Source organism: Microtus oregoni, unplaced genomic scaffold, assembly GCF_018167655.1.
Source record: "Microtus oregoni isolate MIOR12 unplaced genomic scaffold, Mior012 000024F_ref0000369, whole genome shotgun sequence".
In the NCBI taxonomy this organism is placed as follows: Eukaryota; Metazoa; Chordata; class Mammalia; order Rodentia; family Cricetidae; genus Microtus; species Microtus oregoni.
In genome coordinates, this window is record NW_024543083.1 from 15645201 (window position 1) to 15670849 (window position 25649).

At 48.9% G+C, this 25649-nt stretch overlaps 1 protein-coding gene across 6 annotated transcripts in view; it reads right to left on the bottom strand.

The window, feature by feature from the left end:
* Arhgef10 (Rho guanine nucleotide exchange factor 10) overlaps positions 1-25649 on the bottom strand; it is an 87424-nt gene that overhangs the window by 37339 nt on the left and 24436 nt on the right. For 5 of the 6 annotated variants that reach the window (XM_041673968.1, XM_041673970.1, XM_041673967.1 and 2 more), the window contains exons 7-17: positions 23927-23983; positions 20521-20684; positions 18183-18299; positions 15675-15789; positions 14001-14107; positions 8502-8579; positions 8085-8264; positions 6232-6348; positions 4761-4853; positions 1994-2164; positions 499-644 (exon numbers count right to left, since the gene is read on the bottom strand). In XM_041673968.1, the coding sequence (XP_041529902.1) occupies positions 499-644; positions 1994-2164; positions 4761-4853; positions 6232-6348; positions 8085-8264; positions 8502-8579; positions 14001-14107; positions 15675-15789; positions 18183-18299; positions 20521-20684; positions 23927-23983 (1345 nt within the window). The remainder of the gene's footprint in view (positions 1-498; positions 645-1993; positions 2165-4760; positions 4854-6231; positions 6349-8084; positions 8265-8501; positions 8580-14000; positions 14108-15674; positions 15790-18182; positions 18300-20520; positions 20685-23926; positions 23984-25649) is intronic. The other variant, XM_041673971.1, reaches the window with a different exon arrangement.

Consider the following 25649-nt stretch of genomic DNA (forward strand, 5'->3'; position numbering starts at 1 on the left):
CTGAGGACAAACTGAGTGACAGAACTAATGGAGACAACTGGGGGTAGACCCAAATGTAAACATGCCGGAAATAGCTATTTAGAGGATCAGCTAAATGACAACCAAGAGCCACAGGTGACGAGGGAGATGGGAGGACACAATTCGGAGCTAGCTCCAGCACCAGCCTACGTGAGTCCACCTGTATGTACCTGATGTCCGCCAGCAGACCCACTGATCCTCAACAACTCAGTGCCAGAGTTTGTCTGTGTGCAATGCTTGGGTCACACCCTCAGCACGCATAATAATAAAATGCTAACACTACTACTACTGATGATGATGCTGGTGGTGATGATGATACAAAAGCTTTCAATGACTTTGCCTTCACTAAGGTACTGAATTTGGCCACAGTCTGGTGCAGTTCAGGCGAGAGACTGAATGCAGCCTGTCTCTCCCTCATTCTCTGATGCACACAGCGTGTTACTGTAAGGCCGACACCGTGTGACGTGGCCTCATTCTTACCGTGAGCTGGCAGTGGCACACATCAACACATCATTCAACATGAAGAGTCGGCGTTCTTTGGTCTTCATGATTTCTCCCTTGTCATTGTAAACAGTCTCGATCACGTCATCGGATCGAACGAGGTACCGATTTCCACTGCTGAGGAGCTGAGTGTTTGAAAGGACACCGACACAGTCACTACATCAGGGTTCATGTAAAGCAGAAGGTAAGGGGCCCTGCCGAAATGTACAATCTTACAGGATCCATGCTTTATGGCTTAGTCTCTGGAAGAAGGATCCATTGCTCTTGCTCCCTCCTCACACAGAAGCTACTGAGCTCAGTGTGTGACTTTAAACCACTTATCTTATGAAGAGCAACACTGGGGGTGAAAAGTCACTTAGCAACTGACTTTAAAGCAAAGGTAAGTCTGTACCTAGCTTGATTTACTGTTGCTGTTTTACCACTATTGTTGACTGTACACAGGACTTCATGCAACCCATCGCATGTACGACCACTGAGCTACACCCTGCAAAGGCTGTATCTGGACTTCTCATCATCTGCTACTCTGTGTCACTGAACTAAAGAGACATCAGCTGAAGGATGCTCTGCACCGATCAGTACCATGGGATGTCACCTCATGCTCAGAACAGAAGACACAGCACCTCTGGCCCAGATGACTGCTACCACCTCTGAGCCTAGCCTATCACCCTGACTGCCCAGCTCCCAGAAACTGGCTAGAAGCCGAGCCGACATCATATCTGGACAGAGGATCGCGGTCAGGTGCTTCCGGCTGCAGTCAGTACGCCTTCCTTCCCGGGGAGCTCTCACATCTAGTACCATGGAGATGCACAGCTATGAAGGACGTAAACTGTATGAAGAGCAGAGCCGGCTGTACTTCTCCACTCAAAAGCTTCCAGTCACTGAGACACTCAGAGAAATGCCTCTCACAATAGGCAGCCATAACATCGGCAGCAGGAAGCCACTGGGTATCATCAAGCAGGATGTCTCCCCCAAGGAGAAGAAAATGAATGTGGCATCAACAACAATGACACCAGTTAGCAGGGCTCCTGGCTCCCCCCACAGACGGGGCCTTAAGTCAGCATCTGAAGGCCTAGGGAGGTCTGTGGTGTGCTACAAGAAATTCTTCTGAGAAGAGGAAGCCAAGCAGCCGGGCCAAGGACCTTTGTTCTGGAGCACACCATGTTCAGCACAGGTGGACAGTGACAAACAGCTAACCAAAATGAAAAACGGGACTTTGAAACTAAAGCTCGGAGTTGCTCTTAACCTTTTTGGGGTTCTTTGTTCAAAAGGGGGTGCTATCAAATCTATGAGCCCCTTTGCTGAGAAAACAAGTAGGCAAAGGTGAAGGTTTTACAAGCAACCCCAGGTATTCCCAGCCCCACCCACCACAGTTAGCTGAGCAGAGGGAGTTACCCTAGGAATTAATCTATCACCCTGGCTTGTTAGTATGAAGGAAAAATACTCCAGCAAAGGGTTGAGAAAAACCTCTCCCGACCTTGTTCAGGTATCTTTCATTTATGGCTTTTGCTATCTGTTTGACTTCACAGCGCTGGTCAGCGTCTCTTTTTCTCTCGTTTAGTTTCTCCGCCAGGGTCTCGAGCTCCGTCAGTGCCATCTGAAGGGGCAGCCTATCAGGGTGTCCTTTGGCTGTGTTCTTCAGCATATCCTGTGAGCAGAAGGCAGGGTGTGGATGGTCAGCAAAGACGCTTCCAAGCCCAAGGGTTAGCAGACTGCTCGGTCAGGCAGCTGGAGTGACGTGGGCAGCCAGCCACCGTTAGAGGAGGATCGGGGCTCAGAGAGGGACAAGAGAATCACCTCAACTGGATAAACAGCCAGTCAGCTCTTGGTGTAAAAACGAAACTGCTGATGAAAAAGAACACCCAGTGTGGGCCCTGGCACAGGAATATGCCACCATCCCAGAAGCCAACAGTGGCCCAGACAGAACAGTCAGGCTGCATTTTTCTCCTGCGGGCAGATAACTGTACTTACTCACCAAAGCTCCCAGCAGTGTTAACTGTGCTGCTGTGGCATCTACTATCCCACAAGGTCGACCCACCCAGCGGGTCTGTGTGCCCTGCCTCTCCACACGGCACAAAGGATGTACGGCACTGCATGGTACCACCCAGGTTCTCTTCACACTCCTCTCTGCTCCCTCAGACCCCAGGCCTTTTGCAGGCTGAGGCTAAAGCTCTGTATCCACCCATTCACACTGAGTTTTTCCAACAGCACATACTTACTCCGAGTTTCCAAGTCCTACTTGGTAATTCTCACACTATTTCAGGCTTTTTATTATCATCCTGTTATGGAGAGCTTGACGCCACTATCGCAGCTGTTCTGGGATACCGTAGCCCACACCACTCCAAGACTGTGGGCTGAAGCTAAAGTGTGTGTGCTCTACTGAGCTGCTGACAGGGCACTCCCTGAACCTCCTCTTTCTCCTAACACTGGAGACACAACAGTACTGAAGTGGGCCAATCAACAACCCTGTGGTGACCTCTGGGGACTCTCACACTTCTCACTCTAAAGCAAAAGCAAGGCCAGTCTGGGTATTGTCTCACCTGCTACACAGCTGGACCTGATACGGTCTCTAAGTCTCTTGAGGGAAATTAAATTCTCCTCTAGTAAAGACATCAGTGACGAGAAAGGGAAACAGCCTTGATGCTGAAATAGGGAGGAAAGTCAAACTAGCAAGACACAGCATTTCCTCGAGAGCTTTCTTCACTCTTGTGCAGGCTGGGAGAGCCGCTGGCACTGGACACGGAAAGCCCGACGTTGGCAAAGGCTGGATGGAGAGACGTAAGCACGGGAGATCCCTGTGACGTGATGGGAAGGTGGCACAGCAGGTGCTGAGCAGCTCAGATCACTGCTGAATGGACCAGTTAACCAGTCAGATTCGCCCCACTAGAGAGCAGTCAGGTGCCTAGCTCAGAGCCACAAAGGACACAATGACTGTGGAGAGCAGAGCGGACACAGCAGGAGCTGATGCTGAAGATGACCTTACTCGGCCTTCTCATCTCAGGAGTCTACTGTGTGCTCAGAAACCGACAAGTCCTACGACAGCCAGTGTACAGCATCTCTTACTCTGTGCTCTAAACTCACTGAGAGCAGCCGCACAGAGAAGGACTTGTCTGAAAGTAGCCACGATGCTTGACAAAGCACAGTGCAGCAGATGCAGAGGAAATCACCAGAGCTGGGGGAGGAGGCTGAAGGATGGCCGCAGTCACCGAAACCTCACAAAGGGCCAGAGAAACTGGCGTCCTGAGAAAGAGGCTCTGGCAAGTGCTGTGAACAGCACAGGACCATGTCAAGGACTTATACATGCACGTGTGGTCAGGAATGGCAGCACCCGAGGGCTGACTCCAATTCCAAAAGAGGCTCTATAAAGAGGGTCAGGAACTACCCGGCTTTCACCTGGGGCTGATGCTCCCCCACTGCTACAAACAGGGCTGGGGATGTTTCCTGAAGGGGCTAACAGGCATCACAAACACCTCTACTCAGAGCTGAGCATGGTTCTATCTCATGCAGCACCCCCTTTTTATAAGTTATCACAACAATCACCCTGGTGTCTTTTTCTGTATAAACTCTGCTTGCTAACTGATTGCTCCCCTGGAGCCAAACGGTAGGCTTTTCTGAAAACGCTCTTGTGGCGTTTCGCACAGCTCCTGGGCAGCCCTTCAGTCAGTCTTTCACGGCTGTTGTTCAAGAGTCCTCAATCTTCAGCATCTATTACTCCGATTCATCAATTCTCCCACTTTGACCAACTCTGCTGTTAAAAGACATGGACCAATTTCTCCCTAAACGTTCTGTCTTTTAACAGGGAAAGATCTCGGCACAAACAGCTCAAAGGCTCCAGTCTTCATGGCCAATATGTACCTATCCTGCATATAAATTACATGATACTCTGTCAACAACAAAACCACCAAAAAACAAAAACAAAACAAAACAAAATAAAAAACCCCAAACAATTTACGGGTATAGAGATGACTCAGGAGAGTTCAGGGCACTGGCTGCTTTTGACGAGGACCCTCTGGTTTCCAGAACCCACATGGCAGCCCACATCACCCTTCAGTCCAGTCTCAGTGCCCCGCTTTGGTCCACAGCCACTGTGGCTGCAGGTGACTGTGCCCTGCTGTCCCATGACAGCAACAGACTAGTGACCAACTCCAGGTGCAGCCACAAAGGAGGTCTTCAGGGTCTCACCACTCCTGCCCCTGGTCTTTCACCACAGTGACAAGCACATGCTCTCTGTGGCCCGGGCATACCTGCAGCAGGAGGATGAACTGCGGGAACCTCTGGATGGGTCGCATCATAAGGCTGTGGAGTGTAACTCGGTCCGGACTGGAATCCTGGCTCAGCTACAAGGAAGAAGGACAGGCTCAGTGCATGCAGTGAGTGGGCCAGCCTTGCTGTGTTCCTGCTGCCTACAGAGCGAGGGTGATGGACGGGCGCGCAATACGAAACTTTCTAGAACGTGTGGAAAACACTTTCTACACCAGCCCTTGGGAAGACTCTGCTGATGCTGGCCCCAAGAAGGAGCCATTCCTGGCTATCTCAGGCCCCGATACACTTTCCAGAGTCCTTAAGGTTCCATGTTGGTCAGTCTGCTCCAGGAGAGGCTGTGGCCCCTTCTGCTATTTCAGAGAGAAGGTTCCTCCCAGTACTTATTAGTCATCTTTACAAGTATCTCTGAGCACCCAGGGAGGCACCAGTACTGGACTTCCTGAGGCCATGGGTGGCCCTGACCCTGGGGCTATACCTGGGCCATCTCCTTGTAACAACCCCACACAGTGAAGGTTGCAAGGCTTAGCTAGGCCTAGACTCAAGGTCACCTGGCCCTGGTGAGCAGACCAGGAGGGAATATAGACACTGCAATGCCACAGTTTATATCAGCATCAAGCTCCTGAAAAAACCCTCAGCGGAAATCAATTTCTAATTGGTAATGTCTCTGTTCCCTCTAGGGAAAGAGATGATGTCACAGCTCAAGGACACAGCTCAGCTTCTCCAAAGCCAGAGTACATTTAATTTCTGGATGGCGCTCCTTGAGCTGACCATGTGCAGTGGGGACCTTAGCAGGACCTTTCCAGGAACAGGGTCCTAGATCAAGAACACACTGTGCCCCGAAGCTTTAGCATTCAGATGAGACTGAGCGGGGATGCACAAGCTCCCCAAAGGAACTTCAATCTGGTTCTGGAGGGCAACCTCAGCAGACTTTCACGTCTGGGGCTCTGAGCCCTGCCTGCAGACCGGCACCCACCAGGGAACTGCCCTCCACTGTGGAATGGAGGAAGGCAGCAAGGGCTTGGCGCTCTGAGGTTGACATCAGGAGGCACAAAGCCCACATCTCTAGCATGGGCTCCTCATGGGGTCAGCCTTTCCAGGCCTTGTCTCTGCTCTGTCTCAGGGAGGGGCTCATTTCCGACTGTGATCTAGATGCAGGCTACTGTCACTCCTAGCACCACATGGAGATGGGAGGCCCAGCCACCTGCGGGCTCTGACTGAACCTCCTTTACGTCTATATCCATACAAGCACACTAAGGTATGCAAACAAAGGTTCCTTCAAACAGCTATATACAGCCTAAAATCCCATCCCAGATACCCGGGTCTCATCATGACTCTGCAGTAAACAGCACAGCGTGTTCAAGGCCAGGCTCAGGCCAGCTTCATTCCAAGACACTTTGCTATGGACTTGTCATAAGATATGGTCCAAACCCACAGCAGTGCAAGTGTGCTTACCTTTAAGAACTCAAGGAAGGCAGGCTTTGTGGCGCACGTCTTCTTGAGGACGGCCACAGCCGTGCTGAAGTTGTTCACATATTCGCTGTAAGCATCCAGCACCATGGACTTGGAGAACTGGAGAAAAGAGATTGGGAAAGGTGTGGCTTGGAGCATGCCCTTCACAATGCTTTCGCACCACAAACCACTGGGGCTGCATGAGTTCTTTTTCCCTGCATGCTTGCAGTGCACTTGGTGCCCACCTGGCTGGACATTGCTAGGCTGGCCCCAACGCACCTGTTCCTGCACTTTAAGATAGGAGGTAAACCCTGCTGGCTGCAGAGGAGCACAGCCAGCCAGCGCTAAGTTTCCTGGGCAGACACAGCTGCCAAGAGAAGAAGGGTCATCACGCAGTAGCCCCAAAATCCTCCCTTGGGGCACAACCTACCTCTGCAAACAGGGGAAAGTTGACCCCTTCCTCAGGTGGAGATATGACACCCATATGCTAACATTTCCTATTCTTCTGCAAACACAAAGGCTTCAAGATGCAGGAAGAGGCAGGCCTGGTGCACCTGGTATCAACTTTCAGAGACCAATTATTTCTCGTTCTTTCACAAAGACATCGTGTGTCACCAAGGACAGACAGGTGACTGACATGAGCATGCTTTCCAGCAGCTTTTCTCTGGCTGTGGGGCGCGAGTCTGTGTTCATGTGTGTGTGTGTGTGTGTGGCCTGGGTAATGACGCTGAAACGCGTGTGTTTGCTCTGTCCACTTCATCAGGTATTTGTTCAAACTATACGGAGAAAAGGGCTGGGCCAGCACTAATGCTTAGGAAACTGGGTCAGGACACCTCGAGTTCAAGGCCAGCCTGGAGTACAAAGCAAGATTCTGTCTCAAAAACTCTAACAGGGCCAGTGTGGTGACTCAGAGGGTAGAGGAGCTTGCCCACCAGCCTGACAACCTGAGTTCAATGCCAAGGACCCAGAGTGGGAGACGAGAACAGACTATGAAAGCTGTCCTCCAACTTCCATGAGTGCCCCCAATACACAATAAAGAAATAAATTGTAATTTAGAAAAAAAAGTAAAAATAACTGTTAAAAGTTTGCTACATCACTAATGTAGCATCATTTAAGTTCACAAGAACTTCCCCACAAACCTTCAAGCAAGCTTCTCTCCCTTGGACAGCAACCTTAGGTAATCACAGAGCTAACTGGCTTCACCCACAGCCTTCTCCATCTGGACAGAAGGGGAAACAACACACTCCGGACCTAACCCTCCTGAAGAGGAAAGATACAATGACTCCAAAGCAATGACAGAAATGCCATGCCCTCAGCTCCTGGGTGGCTGCTTCTGCTGCCAGGAAATGTCACCTGCAAGCTGCCTGAGCTCTGTATTCCTGCATCACCAAGGAGGACCAAATCCTAGGTCCATGTAACAAAACATCAGGTCAAAGAATAAAGGTTTGAGAAAACCATCCGGATATTTTTCTGCCTCGTTTTATACAATCACCAGGCATAGAGAATATCATGTAGAGAAAGTATGACCTACATCAGGAAGTGCAGGCATGGTGACACTACACAGACAGAGCCCTCGCTTGGGAACAAAAGCAGAACTCACTTCATGACTGTGCAACCAAAACGGGATCAGGTGTGTACACTTAAGCCTTCCTGGACCTGTCTTCCGTCCTGAACCTCTGCTCAGGCCCGTTTGTGCCCTGGGAAAGGGGCCCCTGCTCCTTCCCTGAGTGTACAACTGGATCAGGGCATTAAATTTATCAGCACGCATCCTTAGGGGATCTGGGGTCTGGAAAGCGATCCACCCTGAGAGCCCACAGAGCTTCAGGTGGGGTGTGGAATGGAGGCTGCTGAGTTACCGAGGCCACGAAAACATCGCCGATCGTTTCCACCGCATCCCACTCAGACACGCGGCTGGCCAGTGCAATCTGGAACATGGAGTGACATTGCAGGATCTCTTTGACCCGATAAAACACCATCTTGAGCTTCCTGTCACTCAGGAGCCGGGGCTCCATCTCAGACAGCGGCTTCTCATATTGCTGAACCAGAAACAAGTATGGACAGTTCAGTCACACGAGGTGGCAAGAGAGTTATTCTCACTTCAGAACAAATCACGTGACTTTCAATGTCAGCATGCACTCACAAGAGTTACATTTCAGAGAATTTCTCACACTTGTACACTTTGGGCCATAAATTATATGCATACAACACACATCCAACAAAACTACGTGTGGACGGGGAAGGAGGGGGTGAAGCATGCGGCAGGTGCTGGGTACCTCCAGAATCCTCCGCAGAGCGTCCACATAGTTCTTCTCGCTCTCGACAATGGAACCCAGGATGTACCTCCTCACAACCTGTCAGGAAGGGCGAACAAGACGACAGACAGTTGCTTCAGGATGCACACATGTAAACTTTACTTCCAGGTTAAAGCCTGTTCATTAGATAAATATTTTTGCCAGATGTGGTGGTGCACATCTCTGGTCAGCACTGGAGAGACAGGGGCAGGTGGAGCTTCGTGGTTCAAGAATAAAGCCGTTTACACAGCAAGTTTCAAGTTGCCAGAGCCACGTCTCAAAAAAAAAAGTAAGATTTTTTTTTTCAGGATGGGGTTTCTCTGTATCACTTTGGAGCCTGTCTTGGAGTGTGCTCTGCAGACCAGGTGGGCCTCGAACTTACCCGGTAGTAAGATATCTTTAAAACAGAGTTAAAGGAGGCCTCTGAGGAAATGTTGTGAGCAGTGTGCTAACTAAACAGCGCAGCAGGCATAAAACACATCTCTGGTGATACAACTGTCACCTTTTATACCTCAAATTACAGCTGGGCGGTGGTGGCGCACACTTTAATCCCAGCACTAGGGAGGCAGAGGCAGGTGGATCTTCATGAGTTTAAGGCCAGTCTTGTCTACAGAGCAAGTTCGAGGACAAACTCAATTTTCCAAAGCTGCACAGCAAAACCCTGTCTCGCAATCAAAAATAAACCAACCAAACATAAACAAACAAACAAACAAAAAGCTCTCAAACTATAAACTATGACACAACAGCAGGACAAACAGAGCAATAGCAAGAAAAACACACTGGCTTCTGCAACATCCATGATCTGAATCAGCCAATCAGGTTTCAAGTTCTCAATACCACAATATGTGAGGCTTCATGTATAAACTAAGGGCATAAAAGCTTCATTCTCAATTAAATAATGCTACTAGCAATAGCCACGTAAAAATCATTACTCCTAAGCTGCAGACGAGCAGATTGCCTGCAGAAGATGCAACAATGGACTGCTATGCTAACGCACACCTGGGCAGTGTGTTAACACTCTCCTGTCATGGGAAATGTGAACTTGGGCGTTGTCCTTAAATCAACACCCACAAACATACACATGCTTAACACATGCATTTGTACACACATTACCATCACACATGATATGGACACACGCACACACACCACATTCACACCAGTACAGACCAGAACTTTTCTAGCAAACACTTGCTAAATGGCATGATCTGCAGATACTGCAGCGCCACCTAGTGGCAAAGACATCATTTCCACCCTGAACATTCAAGGTTCAGAGTTTAACCATGAGTTATGAAATATTAGCAAAGACAGTCATTGCTCTCTTACAAAAAGGACTACATATTGAACCCACAAAACTAAGACTACAATGAACCTTCCGAAGATATCGAAAGAAGCTCAAAACTCTGTGTGTGTGTGTGTGTGTGTGTGAGCGAGAGAGAGAGAGAGAGAGAGAGAGAGAGAGAGAGACAGCGCGAGAGAGAGAGAGACAGACAGAGACAGAGAAACAGGCAGGCAGGCAGGAAGTGTGTATGTCAGAGACCAATTCTGTGTGTCATCCCCGGGCACTTTAGCTTTTGAGACAAGCTCATTTGCTGTTCTGTGGCTCACCAGTTCAGTAGGGCTTGCTCATCGGAGAGCCATAGGGATCCGGCTAGCCTGCTTCCCCAGTACTGGGATGTATCTCACCAGGCTCAATGTGTTACATAGGCTCTAGGGGGTCACACTCAAATCCTTTCGCATATGTAGCAAGCATTGTATGAACACAGGCTTGGCAGCTGATACCTGCAATCCCGGTAGTGAGGAGGCCCAGGCAGGAAGACTAACAACACGCCGGGCGTAGCTTATGAGGAGTTCCTGACAGCTTGGCCTACAAACCCAGAACCTACCTCAGAAAGCACAGGTGAAGTGGGGTTAGAAGCACTCTGAGCTGCCATGAGGCCGTCCTCACTTAGCTCACTCTCAGGAGCAGCCTGAGCCTGGAGGGTCCACACCATTCTGTGGTCATTCTTTTCCTTACATGGGATGCTGTGGGGTGACTAAGATCTGGCGCCCTCAGGATGCAAATAATTTCCAATAGCAATCTCAAAAATATAAGAGCTATCCTACCCCTTCCTAAAATAGGGCATGAAAAGAGCATCCAATGCAGTCTTTCTGGTTAGTTATACGACTTTCTTCCTATTTCAGAAGGGGAGGGGAGAAGAATCCAAAAGCATCAACACCCCCAGTTTAACCTTTAAAGACAGAACTCTCAAGGAAAACTCAGTTGCCAGGGAAAAAAATACCAGACGTGAATCACAGCTATAGGAAAGCAACCTGACAAAGAACACAGAACTCCAGGAGCTGCTAAAGGTCTTGGTAGCACGTGAAAACTGAGACCTTATCCACGGCATGCAAGAGGGGAGTTGGGGTTAAACACAATCAATGTGGCTGAGCTAAGCCTCGTTTGGTCTACAGGGCCTTTCTGCAGAGATGTCTCTACTTAATCATCACCTGTGTATCTCCAGCTCCACCCCGTCCGGCCTACTAACCACAATGAGCATCCAAGAGGCTGCTGGGATTATGGAGGTGTCAATACCTCCTATTTAAAATCCTATGAGCAGACTGCCCAGATGGCTGGGGGAGAAAGCACTTGCTGTCCAAGCCTGAAGACCCAAATTCCAACACAGGAACACAAGGTGGAAGGAAAGAACTGATTCCCGGAAGTTGTCCTCTAACCTACGCACGCGCGCACACACACACACACACACACACACACACACACACACACCATGGCACTGCTTACTTAAACAACACACAGACACACACACGCACACACACCATGGCATTGCCTATTCATATACACATGCACAGACACATACATACATACACCTGCAACACACACATCGTGACATTGCCTACTTGCACACATACAGACATACACAGAAATACACATACATCATGGCATTGCCTACCTTCACACACACCTATACACATACACAAAATAAAATACAAATAAATAACAAAATCATAGCAGTGGCTGCCCCCAGAAGAACACACACACACACACACACACACACACACCATTTTGTACAGTATCCCCATCCCTCACACATCTACCCACGGCTTCCTCGCGCTCCTGCTCATCTCCCTATACCCCACACCCTCCCTCATTTCACACTGCTATCTCCACACACAGCCCACAAACTGGTACCCACTACCTCCTCACAAACCACGCCGCTCTATTTACTGTCTCCTCACACACCGGACCCTGACTTAGGATCCCACCTACCCTATACCCCTGCCCACCGTTTCATCTAGGCCACACCTCCGCTTGCATGTTCACACACTCTGCGCCCTGTTAACGGTCTTAACCCATCAGTGCTCCTGGTCTAGTTCCAGCCTATTCTCTTTGTTTGGATGGTGTTTGCTAATGGCTCTCTGGCTCCTCAGGCTCATTCTACCTCTCACCTCTAGGGACTTAGGCTAGTCACACCTCCTCTATGGAACTGCCCCTCCTCCTACAACAGGCAGCATTTCCTCTGCGCTTCCTGTCCGGCACAGGAATGTCGACAGAGAACAGGATCCAGGCATCACTCATATCGTTTGTCCCCAGCATCTAGCTGAGATCCCACATATGACCAAAGGCTGGAAACAGTGACGTCAGAACACGTCAAGAATGGTGCCAGTCTCTCCTTTGTCATAACTCATGCTTGAAAGAGGTGGGAGAGCCAGGAAGCAAGAGAGAGTGTGCGGGGTTCTTTGTGCCTATGGCAATCTGTCCACAACCCTTTCCTGGCCAGCAGTACAGGTCACTTCCCCAGCTAGGCACAAGAAAGGGCTTCAGAGTGGGTCTGTGATGAGACTGGAATACAAAATCCGACTTTTCCACGTGTATTTATGGGGTGTGGTTCAGATCATGGCCTCCTCCATGGCCAGCTTTCTCTTTGTAAACTGCACACAGACAGGGGACCACAAGCACTGGAGAGCATCCAGCCTTGGCCCTGATGGCTGATAATTCACCAGGCAGTTCCCAGGCTGTCCACAACTCCTTACTGTGTACGTATAGCCCTCTGATAGCCATCTCTTACTCACGGCCACTTCAGCCTTGGCTCCATTTTCAATGCTAAGAGAAGGTGAGCTTGCTGACTGGGCCTGAACAATAGTAACATCCCCTAAATATCCTCTTTAACCCTTTCAACGCTAACCTTGCACTGTAGCATGTCAGTTTCCTTTTATGCAACCATGGTCTGAATCTATTTACCTATACATGATCTATGCATCTCTATTTATCACCAGCCTGTCTACCTATCCATGGGCTCATCTCTAACTTGTTATTAATCTTCATTTATTCATTTGTCTATTATTCACAAACTGAATTATGTTTTTTCTTGTGTTTTTCTTTTACCAAAAAAAATCAAATTGAAACCACTGACTTCCAGCCACCTCCCCGAATTTACTGTCAGATGTAATGAAACCAATTATATCCAGATAATTTCATCAGTTATTAGAAGTCTATCATGTAGGGGCTAGAGCGATGGTTCAGTGGTTAAGAGCACTTAACTTTTGAAGAGGGCCCAACTCCAGTTCCCAGCACCTACATGGTAGTTCGCAGCCATCTGTAATGCCAGTTCCAGGAGATCTAATGCCCTCTTCTGACTGCCTTGGGTACCAGGCATGCACACGGTACACTTACATACATGGAGGCAAAACACGCACATCCATAAAATAAATTAAGTCTTTAAAAAGAAAGTCTATCATTTTAATCTACATTTTAGGCACCTGTGTATACATCTTTTACATACACTTGTATACTGTCTCTTTAAGGGTTTTACTGAGATAGGGTCTGGCTATACATCCTACCTTGTGAAGCACGATTAATAAAAACCCAAAGACAGAAATTGGCGTTCAACCTGAAGGTCAGAAAAGCAAAACAGCCAGCCACTGGCTCTTACCTCTACCTCAGTCCGAAGTGGTGATCCTGCCTCCATCAATCTCAGAGTGAGACTTGTTTTATATGACTCTCTAGGACTGGATTAAAGGCATGCACTGCCCTGTTTCTATGGCAAACTAGTGTGGCTACTGAGATTAAAGGCGTGTGTTACCACTGCCTGGTCTGTAAGGCTGACCAGTGGGGCTGTTTTATGCTCTGATCTTCAGGGAAGCTTTATTTATTAAAATACAAATGAAATGCCTCTACAAGATTGGCCTCAAACTGGCAGCAATCCTCCTGCCTCAACTTCCCCAGTGCTAAAATTATAGGCGTGGTTCACTATGTATTACTGCCTCTACAAAATTATCATATCGGTATGAGCTAAAACAACTAACTTGTGACAGAGAAATTAAGTTCCACGCATTTCTCACCCTTACACTTGGAGGTGAAATCACGGTATTTAGGGAACTGTGCGGAGGCCAGAGCAAAGACCAGATCTCCTTATCGCTGGTGTAGGGCAAACGGTGGGTGATCAGAAACAGCAGCAGGCCCTCCAGTGTGAGCCCCTCACTCACCTGCTGCTGAGACAAGCCCTCAGGCATCGGGGTCAGGACAGCCTCCGGGTGCTTGCATTCAACATCAATGAACAAATTCTGCTCTTCTTCAAAACAATACCTGTGATCTAAAAAAAAAAAGGAAAGTCGAAATGCACGAGTTTCATATTAAAATTCTGTATTTATGACATCATAGTACAGTAAAACAAGCCATGTTTTAAAATAAAATAAATCATCTCTGTAAGAAGATTTCAAGTCCAAATACATACTTTCCACATGGCTATTATTAAATTGAAAATTTAACAAACCCAATAAAAAAATTCTTCCACAAGGGTAACTGAGCATCAGCATTGAGATTTTGAAGTTTATCTTTAGTTATATAGTCAAATGGTAAAACAGAAATAGGTATTTTAGCTTCTAACATTACAAAGCAACACAATCACAAACAGAGAAGCAGCAGGGGCTGAGAGCGAAAATAGTTACCGTGGGGGACTCAGGAGGGACCTACATATTAACTCCCTGTCTTCCACACACTGGGGTTTGAAAATTTACAAAAATTTTACAAAAATCAAACTTTAAATCTGGGAATCTAGTTCAGGGGCCGAGTGCTTGTCAACGTGTGGCAAGGCCCTGGGAAAAGTTTAAACCCAAACTAAACTCACTTCAGACACCCAGACAGCTGAGCTGGGCTAGAATGTGCCCTGTGTCTGGATGCAGGGGCACAGGAGCCAGGTAAGAGAGGCCTGAGAGGCCGACGGGACGGCTGGGGACCCGAACAAGTGAGGTTTATAATGGGCTTTCCAGGTAACTCAGACATCCAGGACTGAGAACTATGTGGCAGCTTGGGGAGGGGAGACAGACAGTGCACTTAGGGGCACATCTCTGGGTTCCCCCATCTCTCTCCTATCCCCACTCTCCAAGAGACCCATCCCGGCTGATCAGGAATTTGCCATTACCTCCTCTCACAGCTGCACCCAGCCCGGGAGGCCTGCACCGGGCTTCAGGTCCTAGCTGCTATCTGGCTCAGCTCTAGGACCTTCCTCTGATCTAAAGGATCTCATGCCTGCAGCCTGGGGACAGCATTCAGCGTCCCCAGACACACACAGGCCACACAGGCTACAGTCCTTTAGTGAGATGTAGGAAAACTTGAGCATTGTAATGGCAGCAAGTCTTTCCTCACCAGCAAGAAGGCTTCTATAACGCCTGCGCAGACGGCGGCTACCTCCTGACATACAGCCCTAGTCCTTGCAGAGCGACAAAGACTGGGAGCGCCAATCAGCATTGCCATGCAGCAGTGTGATTCACGGTGGCTGAAGTGACTAGGCATGCACAGACAGGGTCTCTGCACCCGAGGGCTATAGGGAAGCAGAACACGGGCAGCTGGAGCACCAACTACCCTCTAGTGAGAGGGGGCGGCAGAAGACTCAGCTCACAGAGACTCTGTTAACTTTCTATTTTATTGTATGCATCCCTTGACATATTTGGCCAATACCCCACAACTACATGGGGCCTGAACAGAAAAGCCTCTCCATCATTTGGAGGGGGTAGGCCCTGGTCGTCTGGGTGGAGCAAAAGTCTCTCCGCTGAGGCCAAGTGCAGGAATTTCCACACTGCCTCCACCCTACCTGAGCCGTTGCCACAAGAGAAAGAAAAGCTGAGCCAGGCTCATGCTACATGTGAAAATGGGTTCCGGACCTTGGGAGACGAAAGACTTGGTCCTAATGAAGGAGCGGCCTCTCTTCACGGCAGCTTTGGTCTTCTCCAGCCCGTCTTTGGTGCCCTCCTTGGCTGCCTTCATGAGCTTCTGCATCTGTAAAATAGAAGCAACGGCGTAAGGAGCTGCTGCGGTGGCCCAGCACAACGTCCCCGCTGTGACTTTAAAAGAATACTGTCAAGTAGTCCGGGTTGACACACTACGTGGAGTGAGCATTCCAGTTTGGGAGAGGCTTCTTGGTTATGGTCAGTGTGTGTGTGTTTGTGGTTCTTCTTGGTTATGGTCAGTGTGTGTGTGTTTGTGGTTCTAAGAAACTTCTGATTTGTTTTTTTCTTTCTGTTTTGTGGTTGCTAAGGAAGAGTCCTTCCTTGGCATGGTTCAAAAACATTACTGCTACTTTTTTTTTTTTAAATTATCTTTCAAACCTGGGGAGCTTTGTGGAGTGGCAGACAGTCATGTGCCCCTAACACAAGGGCAGAAGAATTAACTGCATGCTCACTTAAGTGTTTGGATGCTCTCCACAGGAGTCCTTCCTGACATGTCCCAGGTCTATACCCAGTTGTTCAGAGAGGCAAGAAGGGGTCAAGGATATAAGTGGACTGGGATTGGCCCGGGTGAGGAGAAGACAGCCAGTCCCTCTGTAGGGACTGGGATAGGGACGTAAGTTAGAAAGACAGCAACCCATGTGGGTTGAGTTCACTGGACCTGGTTTCCTCCAGCCAAGGCTGGGATTTAACATTCAAACCTAAGCACAGGTGCCCAAGAGTGGCCCTGGCACATGCTGGCATCTCGTGTCCTACTCTTTAAACAGCTAGTGTTGATGGTACTGGCAGCAGATATTCAATGTCCTTTCAGAGAAAACCCAAGAGACCCGTGAGGAAGTAAGCCAGCATCCTTAGCAAGCCTGGTTTAACTCTCCGCAAGTTGCCATGGCAACCAGGCCTGCAGCTCATACCTGCTACCTGCTCTTGACCACTTCACCCAGGGGACAGCAGTCTTTGGGGGAGTCCACACTAAAGTCCCCTCCTTCCCAATGCTGATACTGCTGCTTTCTATTCAACGGCCATTCAACGTAGCTATAATCAACCCCCGATCTACACTTCCAATCCAGCACCCCAACTCGGATTTCTACCCTTTCATAATCATTCTTTCCTGTAAAACTTACAAAGTGACTCTTGTCTCCCATCTTGTGCCCCTCAGTCCCACTCATGACCATAACCTGTTGGTATATCCGTGGCTACTCGTTTCCCTCACTACGATTACCTTTCTAGGTCCATGCCCCCACCACGGGCAGTTGTACTTCAGTCCCACTTGACCATATGAGGATAATAGAGGAAAGCAGACGCAGACATAAGGGCCCCTGGAGACCCCAAAGCAATCCTCCATGTCAGGCAGACAGGAGGTAAGGAGACTCGCCCTAGGCTCAACCCAAAGGCAGGGCTCACTGTTCATGATCCTAGCACTTGCTCACATCTCTGGACCTGCCACCCAGCAACACCCAAACGTTCCTGAGCGGGACAGAGTTGACCTCATACAGCGGGCTGCCCCAACTGTCAGAGAGCCCATGGCTCCCAGGAACACCCTGGAGTTACCATCTCGTGGATCTGCCTCAATCCTCTTGCTGTCCTGCAGGGAACCATCAGACGCTGGCCAAACAGTCCCATGACTCCTGGGGAGGCAGCTCTGCTTCAGAAACCAGCGTATGAACGCCGAGGAGTGGAGTCACCACTGCCCAGAGCTGGCTCCAAAGACATTGAGTTTAGTGAAATCCATCTATCACATGAATAGATCTCACAGGACAAGGGACGGTGAGTCGGGGAAGGTTACTTGACAGTGCCCTTTTAAAGCACATCTTCAAGGACTAAGGTATGCAAACCCAGTAGTTCTCAAATTTTTGGCCTAGGAGCCCCTTCAACTTCACAGTCATTTCTGTGTTTTTGAGCAGGGCTAGAAATGAGCCCAGGGCCTTGAGCTTGCTAGGCTCTTGCTCTCCTTCTCTCGGCTCTTAGAGGCCATTGAACGCCCTAACAGCTTTTGTTCACATTGTATTAATCTACAGCAACAGTGGTAAAGTCAAAACTGGTAACAATTTTGAATGTTATAGTGATGTTTACTTAGAAGATAATAAATCTATTGCATTTTACATTCAATAACATAATTATGAGAAACGATTCTCTTTTTCAAAATGGAATTGCTATTTGTTTTGCATGCTGGGGAATCCCCCAGACACTGCGGACTCCACACCCCATCTGTTGCTATGTTTCACACGACAGGCTCCTGGAAGCCCCTCCCTTCACTTGTGAGGGACCAAGCTCACAGAGATGGTTGAGGACAGTCCTGGAAATGCCCGAGTGGCCTGGGAGCCCTGGGCCAGGCTTTGAGAACCACTGTTCTGGCTGAGTCGCACACGGCACAAGTCTACCTTGTGCACAGCATGGTCTGCTCTGGAGCACATGCGCATCGCAGAGGGTAAGGAGGAGCCACACTACCTTCCGCTCCTGCCTGCGCTTTGCCTGCGGTACCTCCGTGGCTCCCACCGTACTGGCCACCAGGCCTCTCATCTTTTCCTCACAGTGCGCCTTAAAGCGGCTTAGGTCATGAGAGAGCTGTGGCACAAAGAGACATGCTTTTCAGAACAGGCTCTGTGGGGCCGCAGAGACCTATCCTGCATGAAGGATGCGGCACCTTCCGGCTGGAGGCCTTGGCCAGCTCTGCTGACCTGAGGGGAACCCACGCGTGAGTGAGGCATGCAGGAAGGACACATGCTCCTTCCACCAGTGGACTGTGGATGCCCCAGGAAAGAACAGAGCCACTAATGTACAGAAAGTGCTGCGTGAGACCATTAGGTTACATCTCGAGGAGACAGGGATTCAACATGCAAAATACACTTCCGATTATTTTGTGACAGGGTTCAGTGGGAAGAACCTGGTGCTCGGGACCGTGCTGGAGCACAGCTGATGTGGGGAAGACTCTCCGTGCTAACGTGACACCCTGACGGATGATTGGCTGGGTGTGCCGAACCACCCTTCCTCCAGTCACCACCATCGCGAGCACACACAGCCAGATGTTTCTCCCGGGGTGGGGTGAGGTGGGGGGATGTCTCATGTTAACCAGGACAAGACACTTTAAGTAATGTTTAACAAAAACTTTACACTACTTCAACAACTCGCTTTTACCAGCAGCTTTGAAAACATGACTCCTTCAATCTAGAAAGCCTGTCTCCTCCTGCACTTCTGTGTTGTGCGGGCCTAGCCCACCAGGACCCCTGTCCACAGCCCCCATCCTCCCAGCAGGAAGTATCTCTAGTGCTTTCCCTGGTGAGAAAAGGCTGCTGGGCTGGCATTTCTGGAGGCTTGACGGTGGGTACAAGCCCACCTCAAGGGCAGGAAGAACAGCCCCACTGGCACTGCCAGACGAGATGCCATCTTCTCAAGTCAATCAAGAGGACCAGCCTGAGTGTCTGTGGCAGCACAGGCTCCTAGGTACCCTGGGTGCTCCCCCTACCGGGTTACTGTTTAAGGACTTTGGGTTAGGTCGGGAACGTGTAATACAGCTCCATGCAGGCAACTATCACCTTGTTGTTAGTTCCCCTGGCTGCACTTGTAGCTCCATCCAGGGGCAGATTCCAGCTGCACTCCTGATCAAAAAAGAAAAAAAGGACCCCACGTTCCTAGAGAAAGCCTGACTACAAGCTGGCACTACTGTTCTTGGGATTGAATTCTGAATCAAGTTAGAGGAAATGACAGCTCTGCAGTGACAACTTGCGAAAGTACAGAGACATAAAACTTGGGTATGATTACAGTCTCTGGCTGCTGGAGTCCCTGGGGAAGGCATGCAGGTAAGGGAGGCTACGGTCAACTATTAGAAAGGTAGGTATCAGGTCTCGGATGAGGACCTCATGTGAGTTGTGTATCAACCTCATACAGCTGCAGTGCTTAGACACCACGGTGACTGTTCAGACGGTCAGTCAACCCCTACACCCTGCCATAGACAACGCCACCAGCGGCACACAGTGCCAACAGATCCTTCTATACCAGCCACAGGGGCCCCTCCAACAAGAGTATGTGAGCCTGCTAGCCACAGAGAACCCCAACAAGCTGCAGCCGGGGCCAGGGCCATCCTCAGACTAATGCTCACTCTTACCGGCTTCCATATTCCTCCCTAGACTGTAACCTGTGAAGTTTATGCCAAAAAAACAAAAGTTCCCTCTAGGGAAAAATGTCCAGGCGCTGGAGCCTCGCTGTCCACCACCGTGCTTCAGCCCTCTGTCTTCACATCATCCTCGTCACACACAGTTGTTCACTGGCAGGACAGTGTGGAAGCAAAGCAGAGCTGTGCCTGTCCTGTCCAAAGGGACCCGGCCAGCTCACTCTGTGCACAAGGACTGTGACTGCCCAGACTACATTAATTTAGTGCTCACTCATATTTCTCTTCCCTTTTAACCTTGTCTTTTGAGAAAGGCTCTTTCTCTGCAGCCCTGGCTGTCCTGATACCACAACCCAGGCTGGCCTTCAATTCCCAGAAATCCTCCTACTCCAACCTCTCAAGTGCCGGAATTACACCTGTGCCAACACATGGCTTTTACTACTTCTTAGAGTTCAGGTGCTGAGCCTGTTTAGGACGGCAGACGTGGCTTTATGAGGCTGTAACAGCCAGATCCTCCTGTGTTTAGAGCTAAGAGACTACTTTAGTGGTACCCTATGTTCCTCAAACTACACATCGATGTCTCTGAAATAACCATGTAAGTGTGTGTGACCCAGAATACATTTCCCAGTCCCGTTCCCAAGAGAGCGAGGCCTTTGTCCATCACACAGACTAAGCACATACTTGCTTTTTGTGGCTGCTGCGCAGGAAGGACCTGGGAATTCCATTCTTGCCCTCTGAGTCACTTTGCTCCTCATAGCTTTCGAATTCACTGGAGCTCCACCCGTATTCCAGTGAGCTGTTTCCACCTTCGTCTCCATTCTCGACATCATCATAAATCATTTCATCTGAGTGCACAGACCAAGGTGAAATTGGTTAAATCTGAGTGCATGAGCTTGCTGAGCTATCTTTTCACCTATGGTCCAGAGGGAGGTTGTCCAGCACTGCTCAGGAATAAGGCAGATGTTGCTGAGGACACCAGCTGTCAGAGCCTCCTCCGTGTGGGCAGTGACTGGTATCTGAGAATGCTCTGCATGTGCTTCTGGCACATCACTGGCACCCCAAGTACCCAGCATGACTCTAGCAAGTAACACAACAATATAGTAAATGATGTTCTGCCCATCACGAACTTTCCACAAAAGGAGAGCTTCCTGTATATATGGAACATGCAGAGATTGGATAGATAGGCGATAAGCAGAGAGAAAGGCAAGCAGAGATGCGGAGCTGACACCTGATGTACACAGGACCTAAAGATGATAAACAGCTCTCTAAACAGCGCTTAGCCGTGTAGGCTGGGACACGAGCGAGGCCACTGCTCCTGGAACTACGTACAGTGGAGGCATTCTCCCCCGACGCTCAGCACTGGCTGTCACACTGGGGCAGGGCCTCTGCATTTGAGGGAAACTCCTGACTGAGAGGCCTGGATGACTATGGATGGTGTTATGTTTTCCGCTTTGAGGATAGGTGACTCTTATAAGAATTGTAGTCTCACTTACTTAACTATTTCAACTGATTTGATCTCAAGTTACGATTTTTACCAACAGATGTTGCAGTCACCGCCACTGAAGCAATCTTTCTTCCCCCTTCCCTGCTCTGCTTCTCTCCTGATACTGTCACCAGAGCCGGCTTCTGCCACTTGTCAGACAATAGCTTTGGTTTTTCCTGACACGTCTTAGTGTTCTGGCTTCTACTTTCCACTTTGCCCTAGCCATGGTGTCCTTTCTGCCATGCTCTGCTACCGTCCTCCAAGAACTGGGCTGGATCTCATTACCTTTCAATAAATTTTGATTGCTATAAATCTGTCCTAAGAGTTTTGAAGATTAATAAAGTCAAAATATGCTGTGATTTTTCAGTCTCCCTTCATTTTTGACGGTTTTGAAGATAACAGAACAATTATATTTGTAGAGAGGTTTCAATACTTGTTACGTACTTATTCATTCAGTCATTCATAGTAAAGCTGGGGCCTTGAACACATGAGGACGGCGGGCACTCTGCCCCTGCACTGTGCATCCAACATCTTCATCTTGACTATCATTGGGTTGCACTGGCCCGGCACACCCTGTACTCATTCTGTAGGTCGGGCAGCTCAGACCCACCTTGAACTGCAATCCTCCTGCCTCAGCCTCCAGAATAGCGAGGATGACAGTGGAACACCACCAGGCCCAATAATTTATATTAGTTTTATTCTTTTAAAAGTTATGTTCAATTTTAAGGTCAATTTTATTGAACTGTGTGGTAGCTTAATGTCAGCTTGACACAAGCTAGAATTATTTGGGAAGAGGGAACCTCAACTGAGAAAATGCCCCCACCAGAATGGCCTGTAGGCAAGCTTGTAGGGCATTTTCTTGGTGATTAACGTGGGGGGGGGGGGGGCAGATCACTCTGGGCAACGCCACCCCAGGCGTGTGGTTGTGGTGCTGTAAGAAAGCAGGCTGAGCCAGCCATGGAGAGCAAGTGAGAAGGCAGCACTCCTCCATGACCTCTGTTCCAGGTTCCTGCCCCATCTGTCCTCAGTGGCCGAAGATGACCTGAGAGATAAAAACTAGAATAAACCCTTTCCTTCCCAAGTTGCTTTATGACAGCCATAGAAACCCTAACTAAGACAGACTGTTTATCAAGAGATATTTGCATAACACATTTCTGGCATTTGTTAATACTTGCACAGAAGCATAGTGCGTAATTTTAAAGTATTACATGTGCTTGATAAAACACTTGGAAACTGTAGCTGTCTTGAAGCCAGTTATGCTGGCATTCTACAGCCACTGATTCTGCACGCCAGCACCCATCAACTGTCAGGACAGCCTTCTATATTCATTGATTCTGCAGCTCGCACCCATCGACAGTGAGGCCACTCTGTCCCTCTAACAATGCCATGAAGCAGGACACCTAATGTGCACGAGTTAATGCCAGCTAGTGCAACACCTAATAGGCTGGAGTGAGACTGGCCCCTTTTGGTCACCATCATATTTCCTTCCCACACAGCTGCTTCCGCACTGTCTGCGTCCTCACAGGCAGCCGGATCCCATTTATCTTAATTAGAAGTGTTGATATTTGGGCTCGCTCTGCAGTCTTTCCTCGTGCTTTTTGTCGTTTTCTTCCTAATTTACGAGTCCTTGCTTTCAGCAGGACTGGTTGTGCTCACTGGTTTAGAAGTTAAATGATATATTCCTATGCTTTCAGATGCTGCCCATCAAATACACAGAGAACCTTTGACAGCCAAAAAAAAAAAAAAAAAACCACAAACCACACACACACACACACACACACACACACAAAAAAAAATAACAACACCAAGAAACCCAGCCACTACCCTGCAAGTGTAGAGGGGCCCCGCTCTGAGGGCCAGCCCACCTGCAAACCCATCGGCACGGCCGGCTGCCTCGACTCTGCCTTGTGGTTCACCACAGCTCCGCCAGCGGCAGTGCTCTCGGCTCTCTTGCTGCCTACTGCTTCCTTCTGCTTCCATATCCTCTCCCTGCCTGTGACACTGCTGCTCCGGCAGTGAGGACAAACCCAAGCGTCTGGCTGCCATGGCATGTGGAAAAGACTGTGCTTGTGTGGGGATGTGGAAGCCACAGAGCACCTCCCTCTTCCAACCGCCCATTCCTCTCCTGCCATCCTCTCCCGCAGCTCTCAGCGGCCCGCCTGTTTCTTTTGCTGCTTTAAGACTGTCACAGCGATCTGGTGCTCTGCGGTCTCAGTTACACCTGCCAAGTTCCAGATCAACATTCAGGGAACCCTGCCTTAGGTTTCTATCGCTATGATCTGACAGTGGTCGCTTTCTTTCAGATCTAGAAAACCATAGCCTGACTTTCTGTGCTTTCCTGTTACAGCACTTCTTAGATGCGTGCTAGAATGCTTAGCCTCAGTGTTTTCAACCTAGGCTCCTGTTTTTCATATCTGCTCTTAGTGCATCGAGTGCTGTGAGCAAGCACACCAGCCCTCAAACACACCATACAAGATAAGCACCAAAACCAAAGACAAAACACACGTGCAGGACCTGGGGGTTGCACACGCACTAGCTACTTTTGTACCCAAAACAAAAGACTGCTAAGCTGGACCTGAAACTCCGGTCCAGACAAGATCAAACCTGGTTCAGAATCTGAGTTCTCCCTTGGAACGTCATCGTAAATTGCTTCCTCTGGATCTGCAAGATAAGGGAATACCTGTTAAAAGTTAACTAGAGCCAATGAGTGTGATGTTACAAATATCCCAAAGGTTAGCACAGAGGGATGGCCCACTGTGTCTCAGCAAGAAACACCACTCTGAATGAGAGCTTCGTCTCAAAACAGAAGAGATGTGAAATCCGATCAACAGCGGGGAGTTCACAGTTCCCAGGCTCACTCATTCTATTACTGTCCAACAATGTCTCTCCCCAGGCTCTTTTGAGCAGGTTTAAGCTGTGGGGTTCAGAATACAAAGGAGGTACACAAGTCTTAGGAATGAAAGGAGTACGTACTGGTGTCACATCAATGGGGAATCCACTGAACTACGCTGATGGCTGGGGAGTATTTACACCCTTGAGGTGAGAAGTCACCCGTGCCGGTAGTAAGTCAAAAGCACAGTTTCCCACCCAGTAGTATGGGGACATGAGTGTTCTGTGAATAGGCTTTCTTAAAGCACGCACGTGTGCGCGTGTGTATGTGTGTGTGTGTGGTGGGGGTGTTGTAAAAAAGTAATACACCATACAGATGGTCACACTGGATCACCAATGACATTGAAACCGAAGTGAATATCTAACATGCTTACACACCTCACATAAAGGCTTTGGAGGCGCGTTTGTGTTGTCATTTCTGGGGAGAACACCCAGCCACAGTGCATACTAAAAGCCACAGGAGATAGAGGATAAACGAACTGTCGCCCGCACAGCATGGTCACTCACCACAAGGAGCAAGTCCAGAAACTGCAATTTTGAAATCGTGGTGGCAGCTGGCACACCACTAGCACCTAAGCAACTGTGGCCACAGTATAGATTTCTCCTCCCGAGACAGGGTTGGGTAGTGGAGCCCTAGGGTTGTTTTTAAGCGGTAAATTGCTTGGGTTTGATGGAGGGGGTGGCTGAAGAAACCTGGACACCACGTATATAACAAGACGTTTATGGGTTCTTGTGATGGCTCTGAATCAGCAGCCCCCAAATAGCCATCACAATCAATCTAGAACCTGTGTGAAAGACACTGTTAAAACCAAACCAAGACTTTCCAGAAGAAGCTGGAACAGTTGAGCAGTTAAGGTGGTCTGACCTTTAAGCCAATCGTATAAAACAGTTACACAGAAATTAGGAGCTACTGGATATAAAGGCATAATGTGTTTGCTTCCTTAAAATAAAAAAAATAAAAATTAAATTAAAAAAAAAAGACTGGTTAAAAACATGTCAGCTTAAAAAAAAAAAAACTCAGCTTCTTAAAACAATAGTGGAATCTGAGACCTGTAGAGCACCCCTGAGCACCGCCACTAACAAAGACAACCTGAAGGCCATCCTAGAAGTGCCAACAGCGTCTCCCTGGAGAACAGCTGACAACGGTGGCAGGTCTGAGTGCTAGCTCCCTCCCCATCATGCAGTGAAGACAGGCTCTACCAGGAAGAAGCAGGAGGGGTAAGTGCTCAGTGCAGAGCTGTGACTGCCTCAGCACAGGGCAAAGGTAGCTTCGGAGTCCCGGGAGACTTCTCTACATAAGCTATTGTTAGTACTCCCGTAAATGAGAGTACTAATTTTTTTTTATTATAAACTGATTGGCCTAGTAGCTCAGACTTCTTATTAACTCTTATAGCTTATATTAGCCCATTATTCTTGTTTTAGCCACGCGGTTGGTGCC